This window comes from Ammodytes marinus (assembly GCF_949987685.1).
Source record: "Ammodytes marinus genome assembly, chromosome: 9".
Taxonomy (NCBI): Eukaryota; Metazoa; Chordata; class Actinopteri; order Uranoscopiformes; family Ammodytidae; genus Ammodytes; species Ammodytes marinus.
Window position 1 is genome coordinate 8696243 of NC_137213.1, and position 13654 is coordinate 8709896.

The window sequence follows — 13654 nt, forward strand, 5'->3', positions numbered from 1 at the left end:
AGTCCAATAATGTTATAAATATTAAAAAAATTTGTCCCAAGGTGCTTGTTTCTCTAATCTTACGACTTAATCATCATATATTTGCTGTACTGTATTCCTATGACGTATTTTTCATAATAGTTCAACTATCTATTGTTATCACGATGTGTTAACATTGCAACTCTTTATCAGAACCGTCACCCTTTGTCCATTACATTTTGACTTTAGCTTCAAAAATGACCTTTTCCGCCCAGATGTGGCCCAATAACTGTCCTACTGATACAATCCTGTTGGGCAATTTGTCATCTTTCGGACAGATTTAACCAACAAGGACGTGTAACTACATCATGAGCTGAAATCAAAGACAATGTATTGAAAAGAAATGCACACTTAATTCACCCTGGCATTTGGTTTGTCTTGTTCCTGAACACATATGTCTTATTCGATCATCCAGTTTCGCGTGAACCAGACCACTACGTTGTATTTGAGAAGTTTTATTTTTTCTTTTTTTTCAGCATTTCTTACAACAATACAGACGTCACAGAATACATAGTTTTACAAACACAAAGCACACCACCACCTTGGTTGCTGCTGCCGTAAAGGGAGAGAGAGAGAGGGGGTAATGCTGCGGGTTCTGGAGCTTGCTATCCTTTCTTTTCCAGAGACTTCCCTTATACGTTATATATAGATAGAAAGAACCTGCCCTTCGGGGTTGCCATTTGGTGACCTTTTTTTTTGCAGCGTTGCAATATGATGGAACAATGGGGGGAAAAAATTGCTCTTTTTAGAGACACGTAAGGGGTAAAGGAAAACTTTTTCTAGACTATGCTCTGGACATGGTGAATGAGAGGAAGCAGAGATGGAGGCTTAGGAGAGGAGGCTCAGTCGGACAGTGTTGCAACTAAAGAGCAGTTTGGTTGCTCTGCCTGTTCGCAGCGTAGGAATCTCACCATTAAATAAATCTAGAAAAAAAAAGAAAAAAAAAAGATCCATCGACTTTCCTTGTTTTTTTTTTTCAGGGTACTCTGCAGAAAAAAAAAATGACACCACCTAAATCTCAACCATCTAGTCTTGAGTAGATTCTTATTACTTACATTTTTTTTATTATTCCTGTACAGTGAAATAAAACTTGGACTGATCTTCAAATGTTCTCTTTTTAAAAATACAGAAGGCTTCGTTTATTCCAGCCATTTTTTTCTCCCCCCCAGACATCATTCCCGAAACTTTCCCGACTAAAAACAGGACTTTGATATTATATACTTCTGTATGTGTGTGTGTGTGTCTGCTGATGGTAACATGTGTGCATGTGTTTATGTATGTGTGTGTGTGTGAACTCCATGTCATTTACACCCAACATTGTAAACATACATAGAACTATATTACATGTGCTTGCACTGCATCTTGGGAGGAAGGGGGGGGGGGGACAATGTTGTTTTACTTCACTAGAACACCACAAAAGAGAAAGGGAAGAGAGGGAGGGACAAAGGGCTCGAGAGAAGAAGAGTGTCAAACTCCTATCCAAGGTTGTGAGGTTATTCCCAGTTTGGTTGAGAGCTCAGTTTTAGTGGACAGGCCTTTTTTTTTAATCATCTAAAAAGCAACAGGGGCATGAAGATAAGGTATAAGGAACCAAAACCATAGGAGTCCTCTGGGTAGAGCATGTTGTCCAGCACCACTGAGATGTTAGAGAAGAGCTAGAGAGGGGAAAAAAACAAGTCTTTATATTCTGTATTAAGAAGTTCCTTCTAGCTTCAGCTAGCGTGAAGCTAGCCGGTCTCAGCAGGGTGACTGGGGGTCAACACTGACTCAAAGTCTTTCAGTGGACAACGCCCAATGCAACATGTACATAGTCAGTGAAACTAGCCCGTCGACCAAATGAATGGGACAAATAGGTCTCTGTGTTTCCATTGTTTTTTTCTACTTGATAGCCAGTCATTAAGGTCCATCCAGTTTGAACCGCCCCATGGAGCAGGTTGGAGTCTGTGTTTTGGAAATCGCCCGAGAGAGAGGGAGAAGACAAACGGCTATGGACGTGGGAAGGCCAATGGAATCCCAGATGAGGAAAGATGGAGGAATAAGCGGTGGTGGGGTAGGTGGGTCTGTGTGCTCTCTTTACAAGTAGACACGCCTCAGGTCTCCGGGTGAGGTGATGGTGTTGCACTGCGGGCACAGCTTCTTGTTCCCCTGTGATCAATGAGAGAGACAACGGTTAGCTTTTTTTCCCACTTGCAAATGCATTCAATCAGGATTGCGTTGTTCTGTAATGTTAGTAAGGAAGGCATGGTGACACAGTAAAAGAAGGATCCTTCAATCTCCAGTGTAGCACAACTGCTCTGCATGGGGGTCTGCATGTTTAGCGCATGCAGACCGGAAAAGAGATGTTTTGGATGATGTCGTCGTTTTTTAAGACACATGACCGATGCAATGCAACGCGATTCGCTGAAATTGACATGTGGACGTTTTTAAATTGCATCTTTTGTTATCGATTTTCTTTAAGTTAATTGGCTAAGGCAGTGATTTACAGTTACCGGTATAATGTTTTTTATTTTTTATTATTTTTTTTTAACATATCTTTGTTGTTGGTTATTGAAGTTTTTTTTAATGCAGTTTAGGGCTAAGGCAATGATTAACAGGTAAAGGGGTTTACACTTTTAAATGTCTCCCATCTGCTATATAGGATGAGAAATAAAGAATTAACAATTGACATTCTGTGCAGTTAAAAAAAAACAAGGCTTACTATAGCCCCTTTTACACAGCCAGTGAAAGCCGGGAATATGCCGGCCTTTCGGCCCTCCGCCCTGCTGTGTAAATGCGACAGTTGCGGAACGAGGGAAGAAAGGTGCGAGTGATCGTTCCGGGAATTTTACTACCTCGGGGGGTAGTAAGATTCCCGACACGATCAGTTCCGCCTCTCTGTTTAAATGCTCCAGCTTGTTGTTGCGGAACAGGGGCGCGTTTGACGTTCCATAGTCTACGTTCTAAACATGCGACCATGTTAGCAGTTGAAGGACGTGTGTTTAACATTAACCACGGCGGCCTGATGTCCCGTAAAAATCACCAAATAAAAGGAACGGTGTATAATCTAGCTGATCATAAGGTCCGTTGCTCAATCCAAACCCCCGCGCTTCATTTTGCAGAGTGTATGAGTCTATTTCTGCCCAGGAGAAGTTGTACAATGGAAAGCTAGGCTAGGCTAAGTAAGGGATAAAGTATAGCGAACGGGTCACTTGCTAGAAATAAAGACCGACAAGCTGAAGCAGGAGCCCGACGCGCAGCGGAGGGCTCTTGTTCAGCTTGAAGGTCGACCTAGTAACGGGGGAATAGTCTGCTCGCCCCGCTAGACTGTCTGCTTCAACTGACTGAAGGCTCCGGCTCAGCTGTTAGCCACAGAGCTACTGTTTTGCTAACACATTCCGCCGCCGCTATTATTATCCTAAGTCTGAGCGTATATCCACACTTTATTTCTGTCTACAGTAACGTGACTTCACACACTGTGTGTATGTGTATGTCTGATTGGCAGATCGCTGGCCTCACAAAGAGACTCGCTCACAACCAACCTGTCACACACACACACACACACACAGAGGTGAAGCGGTCGGATTGATTTAGTCAGTTTGGTTAACTGTCCCAGTGATGTTGGACTCAGCGCGTAGCGAGATCAACTGGCACATCGTGGGGACAGTAAAATACGGCCCTCTTACTGCAAGCTCCAGCACTTCTGCTCTCAATTCACCGGCCATTGTTGTTGTTGTAAAGCAGCTGACCGGCGCGGCGCTAAATGTTTACGTCACACCTGACGCTGTTTACAAGCACCTCTTTCATTCCGGAGCGCTGTGTAAAAGGGACTACTGATGCGCCAGCAGGCCGGCGTTGCTTGGTTTTGTGTAAATAACACAGAAGCAAGCAAAGCCGGCATATTGGAGTGATGTTGTTCCGTCAATATGCAGCAATCTCTGTGTAAAAGGGGCTTATAGTCGCAAAGCGGTTAAAAATGCTATGTGCCTTCAGACAGTTACCCAGTGCTTGACTGGTGAGGCAAAATTTGCCATACAACCACTATTTCCTGTGAATGTAAAGCTGTCGGTTAGCATTAAAGCACTGTCTCCCTGCCCGTCAGCGTACTTCCCTCTCTCCTGTGCACTGCTTTGATAGTGTGCCATCAGCAGTAAAGCAGCAGGTGATAATATGCTACACAGGGGCTGACGGCGTAACACAACACGGTGACTGGGTGGTCTCTGTTTCACTGTCCTCTTTCTACTCGGCTCGCTCCTTTCTTGTGGCTGCAGACACACACCTTGCCAACACTTTTCACTGTGCTGTTTTTAGCATTGGTTGCAGATGTATGAAGGAATAATAAAGTCAATAGACATTATGTACTTTAGTGGTACATCTGGAGTAGCTAGTAGGAGGAAGCTGCAGCAAGTTGCTTCTCTAGTGTTACAGCTATGACAGAAGCCTTGCTCATAATTACTACACAAATAAAAAAAGCTGCCATGACTTTGGCCTTCACTAATTGTGATTTAAAGGTCACATATTAGGCTCATTTCCAGGTTCAAAATCGTAATTTTGGTTTCTACTAGAGACTGTTTTCAAAGTGTAGTGTCTTAAAAACCCTTCTATATTTCTCGCAGTGCCATTGCCGAATCTCCTCAATTCAGCGTCTTGTCTCTTTAAGCCCCGCCTTCCAAAAAAAGCCCAGTCTGCTCTGATTGGCGAGTCCACATATTATAGCCTTCTGTAAAGTGACCTTAGACATTTCTTCGGGCCGCAAACACCCATCAAAAAGTATCTCTTTTGGTATGTGGAGGACTTTCAACAGTCCACTGTGAGGTGTGTGAAACGTACAATGTGTCAGTTTGGTGTGTGAGTTTTTTCCCCCGCCCTAGAAAACACCGTGAGACATCTGACACTAGTACGGCAGAATGTAGACATCTCAGAACCGGTGTACCTTCCCCTTCCAAAGCCTCTCTGGTCAGCACGCGCACACGCGCACACACACACACACACACACACACACACACACACACACACACACACACACACACACACACACACACACACACACACACACACACACACACACACACACACACACACACACACACACACACACACACACACACACACACACACACACACACACACACACACACACACACACACACACACACACACACACACACACACACACACACCTGGTGTGACCCTCAAGATTTATAGGCTTCTTTTCCTGTAAGCCACTGAATAAACTCTTTGGGAGTGGGTTCATAGACTGAGGTAGTCTGAAGGGTAAACACGCACACACACACACACACCTGAGGTGGTGCACTAGCCTGACAGATCTCACAGCCTCCTGCTTAGAGGATTTGTGGATCCAGAGTAACTGAAAACAGTCTTTGTGTCTCAGTAGAGAATAAGGACAGAGGTGTAGAGGTGAAGAACGAATGGAGAATGAAATAACTTATTCATTCTACTTTCCATTAGTGATTGAGCCAAATCATGTGTTTTCTCCCTGGTGCCTTGATGATCAACTCAGATCATCAGATAGAATGGGACATCTCTAGGTGTGAATGAGCCATCCTCTTTGCTTGTCGGAGTTGTGTGCACTGTGCTGCAGTGGGCGGTGAAGAGTGTGTGGAAGTGTGCTAGCCCGTGGCGCGGCGCTCCAGCTGCCTTGCTCATTAAAGCGGTGAAGGGCTGGGCTGACTGGGTTAACTAGATTCCCAGGCATTTACTTTGATCAGCTAGGCCCTCCCGTCTCTTTTATAGCTGTCTCCAGGCTATGAGTTTAATGCCCCATACGTTAGACCAGTGACGACAGAGCACGCACACACACACACACACACACACACACACACACACACACACACACACACACACACACTACATGGCAGACGGAAACAATGAGCCCCATTGAAGAATGTTTTCTTTCAGGATGCCTTAAAAAAACATAACAAAATAAAATAAAACCTAAGAGTAATTTGTTTAACATGCAGACTGCTTCCTTCCCACATTCATTTTCAAAATAAACCTGTCTGCATGGTTTAGGCCGACGTATGACTTTAATATTAATTCTGAAACCATTTTTTTTTTTAAGAAATTAGAAGAAAATTATTCACAAACTGAATAATGGACACACGAGCATTTCATCAAAGAGGCCCAGTAATGATTCACAGTCCATCACTCATTAATGGCTGCCCATTCTCTCCGTGTTTGGTCCTATAATTACACTGAGAGTGTATTTATAATTACAAGTATAGTATCAAATGGTGAGCTAATGGAGGGGAACTGCTTGTTAGTGACTGTCACAAGTGATGGTGTTAAACAGAAAAGAGCCAAAGGGTTGAGAAAAGAAGAGAAATGCAATAGAAGAGCTAAGATAGATGGTAAGATGAGAGAGAAAGCAAAACAATGAAGTATATGCTGAGAAGGTGTTTATCCTCCCAGCAGCAGAAAACACACACTGTGCTCCATTTAACCACATTAGCACCAGCTAATTACCCACTACTGAATATATTAGACTAACTAATAACCAACAAAACAACTGCGCGCGCGCGCGCGCGCGTGCGTGTGTGTGTGTGTGTGTGTGTGTGCGTGTGTGTGTGTGTGTGTGTGTGTGTGCAGACCTGAGGCAATATGCAGAACTCATTGGAGGTTCAGGTTGACCACTTTATTCTAACATTCTAACAAGCCTTTTGGGGACTATTCCATTTAAGCTTTCCCCCTATTGAGAAGTGGAAGTGTTTGCATTGCCTCAACTGTGTGTGTGTGTGTGTGTGTGTGTGTGTGTGTGTGTGTGTGTGTGTGTGTGTGTGTGTGTGTGTGTGTGTGCAGCCAGAGAACAGGTCATTTGGGAAATATTCCATTTAAGTTCCTCCCTGTGGGGCACGGCTACAGAGAGAAACTCACTGACTACCAAATGAGGCTGCAATAACTGCACGTCATGAGGAGCTGTGTGAGTGTGTGTGGAGAAGTGTGTGTGTGGACAAATGTGTGTGTGTGTTCGTACCAGAGTCCTGAGCCAACATTCTTCACAATGGACGTGCCAGCACTGGATGGAGGTGAGAGGCATCGAGTAGGAGTCCTGGAGACAGAGAGAGAGAGGGTGGGGGGAACACATTAAAAAATGGCGCCAAATTCACCAAAGACACACACTTGCCAACAGGTTAACAACGACCACCGATACAACACTGTACATTCCCTGACCGACAGCATCAAACCACTGACCATGAAACGACACAGCCAACAGCCACAGAACCACTGAGCAAGGCACAGCATGGGGGGTAAGTGAACCAGCAACCTGCACCATAACACACACACACACACACACGCAACTGACACGATATCGGGCAGGCAACGAGCACAGACGGAGGGAGGCAGGCAGGCAGAGGGGGACAGCCATGAATGGACCCAATATGATGGGCAGCTCTTTTTTCTTTTCCTTTCCGAAAAGAATGGAGAGATGGTTGGGATGGGTGGGGAGCGGAGGAGGGAGGGAGTGCCTTACCCTCCTGTGGGGCTGTGTGAGGAGCCTCTTTATGCCGCTGCCGTAGCCACCAATCACAAGGCCCCTGTACAGGCAGTACAGGCCGAGGGGGAGGGACTTAGCCTGCCTCACTCCGACCTCATTGGCCAGCGGCCGCGGCCCTGGCCACGCCCCTAGGCTCTTGATCTCCACGCCTGACTGGAGAGCAGGCTTCCTCTGCAGGGAGGGAGGGGTGGGGAGAGGAGAGGTGGCAGCTATTCATAAGAGGCCGGCTCCAAACCCAACGCAACGCACACACAAACGCCACGGCACAAAAGACACTCGCACACAGACACACACAGATGAGAGTGCGTACAGATAGGACAGCCAGTAACACAAACTACTGTTAGAAAATGACTCAAACTTTCCTCTGTTCCCACTGACTGTGTTATGTCAAATAATAACACATATGAATTCTGATGACTTGACATGCTAGTGGCAAAGCTGAAGGAGGAGACGCCAATCACTCTGTACTTCATGATATTAATGCGTCGTTGCCACAGATGTCTTACAAAAGAAAATACACTAAAGGTGTGGAGGCGTGTTTATGGGGCACACTATGAAGATGTGAATGTTCATAATCACACAGAAACAGGAATGTATCCGTAAATTAATGACCAGCAAATGGTGAAAAGATTATTTACCAATGCCCAAAGGGATGTTTTCAAATGTCTTATTCGTTTGACCAACAGTACAAGTATCAGTTTTACTATACACCATTACATATGCATAGACACACCAAGAACTGCCTTGTTTGTTTTCCTTAATTCCATTTCCGTAACCATTTGAACTAATAATATTACTTGAGTGGCTCTGATTATATGAATGAAGGCCCCTCTACAACTGTCCCTTTTTAGAAATCTTCAAACGAGGCAGTTCCTTCAGCCACCAGTAGATGGGGGTAGAAATCCACTGATGAGACCAACACCCAAGCACTGAGCTCGCATCAGGACCACGGAGGGAAAGAGGGCAACCTCAGCAGCAGAATGACACCACTTGTTTTCCACTTATATACAACTACCTGAGCCTCCAAAGGTCATGACCCATGCACAACCAATTGATTCATAACTTAAAAATAACTAAATAAATTGTGCATCCACTCCAGCTTGCCTAAAATGCGTCGTGATTGCAAACTAGTTGGACCGATGTAATGACTTTAAAATCAGACGTACGCCGACAGGGAAGAAGGAGCGCAGTGACAAGGTGAAGACAAGACAGAGATAGATTAGATGTAAGGCCGCCGGTGGTGTGTGTACACATATTTAGGTTTGTCTGTATGCCAGAGAGAGAGAGTGTGTGTGTGTGTGTGTGTGTGTGTGTGTGTGTGTGTGTGTGTGTGTGTGTGTGAGAGATGAGGGACAGTGACAGATGAGCAGAGAAGTGTGTCCATGGGGCAAGTGAGTGATCGATCGCTGTGCCTTGCCCTTCGTGTCACCTCGGGCCACACACTGACCTTTAGGAAGAGCATGCGTCTGTAATTACCCACTTTTTCTAACACACACACACACACACACACACACACACACACACACACACACACACACACACACACACACACACACACACACAGACACGCTTGAGGGATGACAGGATGGGCACTTGACACAAAGTGGGGGACGGGGACACTGATGTAGGGAAAACAGGTACAGTCACATCTTATGCATCCGACGACCATATATGTCCCTCTCGTTCTGAATGACATTATGTTTGGACGTGTGCCCTAAATCATTGATCTGAGAGTCCAATCAATCACCTATAAAGCTCACAACCATCTTCCCAATTAAAAATGCTCAAAGTGCTTGCTAACTGAATCTAGCTAGGGTCCATCATAACTTCATTTAACTCTTACAAGCTTCCTGGTCAGGAATAAAATCGATATATATATATATATAAATCATATGGGAGAATCAGAAGCACTTGATTTCAAAGCAGGAAGAAAGGATATTAGCAGCAGTGGGCTATTGCAGCAGACATTCAGTTGACTTGCAGAGCCATGCGTGAGCAGACACCAGCACAATGGGACAGCAAAACAACGGCCACACTCATATGCTCATGATGCTACTTAGACATCCACAAACTGAGATGTGTACAGTCCCTACATGCACCGTTCAAGGAGTACACCAGGCATACAACGCAATACACTTAACATACGGAAATATCAGCATCACTGTTCATAAAACTCAAAACAGAGCCACACCAATGAACAAGCGCTAACTGCCCAACCGTAAAGCATGGCCAGGTTTCTATTATGCTACATAGGTTAGCTGTAGGTTGAGGGCCTTCAATGGCAAAAATAAAGCCAGTACAGGGTTGATGAGCAGACAGACATGAATGTGATACTACTCACCATGCAAATGAGACACTTGTATTTGTCTCCTCTCAGGATCTGCCTCTCCAGCTCTCTGATTCGAGCCTTCAGAGCCTCCATGGTGGTGGCTGTGGACTCCTCCTCTGTTACCCTGGAACAAGACGAGACATGTGGTTAGTTTGGACATGCATAGACTCATTGATAGGCAGTATGAGACACATTACATTGTGTGTACATCTGAAATTAAATTCATAGAAAATGTCAATTTGCCTTTTTTCATTCCCACAACACTCCACCCTTTTCTTTATCCATATTGTTTTTTTTTATACTTTAAAGCACCCTGTCCTCTTTTTAAAAAAAATGATCTCACCTTCATGTTTGCATCTTTCTCTTTTATCACCTATCATCTATGCCTCACAATGTATTCTCCTTGCTCTCTGTATTTATCCCCTCTTCCCGTCATGTCCATACTTCATCCCTCCTTCAGTCTATCCACAGTCATCCCTTTCTTCCCTGCCTTCTAAGCAGTTCCTGATTAATGTGTAGCGTGATAACAGAAAATGTGCATTTAACACTGTCCGACAGCATATGAAGCAGCCATAACTAAATCAATACGGGCCGACGCACAGACCGCAACGCTGCTGCCGCTGCTGATGATTTGGCACAGCGGGCCCGGTGTTTATTATAGCCATCCGCTCGCAATAGCAGCCCGTGTGTGTGTGTGTGTGTGTTAAAAAGGGAACAAGGGTGTGTGTTTATGGTGATGTGGTCATTTTGCAGCCTGATAGCTAGCTGATCTATGGTATTGATCTGGATGGGGAAGGACAAGCGGGAGAGAGGGAAGGGTGAGAGAGAGAACGATAAGTGGCTGTGTGTGTGTGTGTGTGTGTGGACTAGGATATGGCTTAATTTGCTGCATCCTCAAACACTAGCAGCAGGGTAACAGATATCGCGGATGGACTTTTTCAATTTCAAATTAAGAGCCGGATACCGATAATCTATTTTTACTGTATGCAACAAAACTAGTTTAATATCTGATCTCCTTGAGTCCTGACATCAAATATGCTAAATAAATTAAAATCAATTGAATTTAAAGACTAAATTGAAGATTGAATCAAAATAAAAAAACATTTCAGGCTTGCCTAGCCATCACTGGATATCTTCACACACACACACACACACACACACACACACACACACACACACACACACACACACACACACACACACACACACACACACACACACACACACACACACACACACACACACACACACACACACACACACACACACACACACACACACACACACACGCGCGCTAAGGAGAGAAGCCTCAGGTTTGCAGTTAGTACATTTTTATTTTTGGCAGAAACTTGTGTTGGAGAACTTTTATTTAAAATTAAATAAAAGTTGAAAGAATGATTGGTTTTTGTGACCGCAGTTGTAACGATTTGTTGATTTATTGATTAGATGAGTAATTACTATTTTATCATTCCTTTCAAGCAAAACACATGTTTCTCTATCTGGTTCCAGTCTGTTAATTGTCTCAGAGGTATCACACTAATTGAATCTCTTTTGGTTTTGGACTGTTGGTCAAAGACATCACTCAATGAGATATCAGCTTGTATCATAGACCTAATGATTTGGCAATTTATTGTAAAATATTCTGCTAACATATAGCAAATATATATAAAAAACATGTATTCAAATAGTGGAAAGTACAAGTTGTCATTTGAAGTTAAGATTATTTAGTAGGATATTGTTTTCTCATAGAGAATTGACATCACTGTTCTTCTTCTGCAGGTAAATAACATGTCCAGATCCAACTGGTCCATTCCCCCCCATCCCTGTCCGGTGTCTATAAAGATCCTAGTTGGGACTCACCACTCCATGCCCTATAAACTGCTTTACCCTCTCCCGTCTTATTAGCGCTGAGCTTGTAAAAAGCCATTTAGCCTTGATTAGCCTGCTAGCTTATAAAGCGGTAGCAGTAGACTCCGGTGTGGACAGGGGTTGTCCCTCAAACAAGGCTGTCTCTTTCTTTTTAAAAGCTCCTATAAAGCCCTGTCTGTCGCTCAGTACAACACAAAACTCTGCCAACGGGCTCTCCTTACGTGTCCAAAGTTAGTCAAAGTGCGGGGAAGGAACACAAGTTTTACTCTTTCGAAAAAACATTCTCCCCTCTCCTGACTCAACTCCCTTTCTACCTCTACAATGAATATTCATTTCCTATGGTGGATTTATAGTTAAAAAGCCCATTGAAAAAAAAAAAAAAGCAGTTGCTTAATTTACCCAAAGCTATAAAAAAGACGTGTTAATCTATCTTTATGCGACTGTGGCCATCTAAAAACAGGGGGATGGGGAAGTGGAAGGGGGGAATGGTAGATTTAATGGGGGATAAAAAAAAAGAAGAAGCAGAGGATTTCACAGGGCCAAAGAAAGGGAAGACAACCCTCTGGGGCTAAATATGACACACACACTAAAGAGATGAACAGCCCTCTCAAGCAGCAAGGACCACAACGTACAAATCCTTGAGTTTAAGGCCTTTATGCTGTTTGTGTGTGTCACTATTTAAGCTGGTTCAGGGCTTTTTTTTTTAACTGTCTCAGTCTTGGAGCCAAAATACTAAAAAATGATGTCACTCTGGGACTTAGCAAAACATTTTATGTAGCCCTGCAGAAAACAAGCTAACACTTCATTTTGGGTAACAAGCTAAACATGTCAAGTATACCTGCTAATTCATGTTCTGGAGCTATACAAATGAGATCGCCAGCATAAACAATATGAAATGTTGAACGATTGGACACATTGGCATAGAAGACAAACGTTTGGTCAAGTTACTTTTTAGCATTAAGGTTGAGTAACTACGGCTAACTGGATACATGATCTGCCCCCCGGACAAAATGTAGGTCTGTGAATTCACCCAGCAAAAGCGTCAACTAAAACTGAGAATTTTGGCAAGCTAAATATTTTGTACATTGATTTCTGCTCATAAAAACGAGAGCACTAACTCCAGTCATTTACTGGTGTGCACAATCTGTTTGCGTCGTATCTGTTGAGTTGTAATGTGAACTGTGTAATGTGTGGAGAGTTTGTGAGCACACTGGGACCCGGCTCTGGCTTGGGTTTTATGATGCCCAGGTCTTTAGATCCAAGGCTACAGCTTCAGTTATAACCTAATACTGAAGAAAAAAACACACTGTCCATTCACATAACATGCTACTACTACTAGCTTTAGTTACTGGCCCCACCGGGAATGTTTTTTTTTTTTTTTAATGGTGTGTGTGCATGTATAAGGGTGAAAGGAAGGGAAATTGTGGTTGCATATCCATCTCCAGTCAGCCCTATGGCAGCCACCGGCCGGCAAGCACAAAAGGAGAAAGAAGCCTGACAGAGACAGATAGATGGGCTGAGCATCCCCTCTATTTAGCGCTCTGTCCCAAACGTGTGTGAGGCCATTTCTCATTTCATTAGTGTGTGTGTGTGTGTGGGGGCCCTGTGTGTAGCCCAGGACCTTTCCACCATCCATCTCAATCAGCCCCGTGTCTTAATCTACTGTCTACCTGCATTTTGGCCTCACTCAGCTTATCTCTCTCTCTCAACACTATAGCACAAGGCAAATGATACAATTACATAACAATTAATGATTGGAAAAAAAAAAATCATTGTGGCACTAAATTCTATCAAGCGTTATATCCGGCAGGTAGGGGGAATAAATCTGGACACATGTATGTGCTGTGGAAATAGCCGCGGTAAATCCCTTTAGAGCATGCTGCACCCCCTGTTAACCGAGGCCTTAACTACACTGACACACCATGATAAAACATTTAAGTCACTAT

The 13654-nt window shown here is 43.9% G+C and overlaps 1 protein-coding gene across 4 annotated transcripts in view; it reads right to left on the reverse strand.

The window, feature by feature from the left end:
- Positions 1–473: 473 nt before the first annotated feature.
- Positions 474–13654, reverse strand: part of rnf220a (ring finger protein 220a) — a 159371-nt gene continuing 146190 nt past the window's right edge. For 3 of the 4 annotated variants that reach the window (XM_080034870.1, XM_080034873.1, XM_080034872.1), the window contains exons 11-13: positions 9852–9963; positions 6989–7063; positions 474–2163 (exon numbers count right to left, since the gene is read on the reverse strand). In XM_080034870.1, the coding sequence (XP_079890996.1) occupies positions 2092–2163; positions 6989–7063; positions 9852–9963 (259 nt within the window). In that variant the 3' untranslated portion in view covers positions 474–2091. Of the gene's footprint in view, positions 2164–6988; positions 7064–7486; positions 7682–9851; positions 9964–13654 lie in introns of all 4 variants that reach the window. The other variant, XM_080034871.1, reaches the window with a different exon arrangement.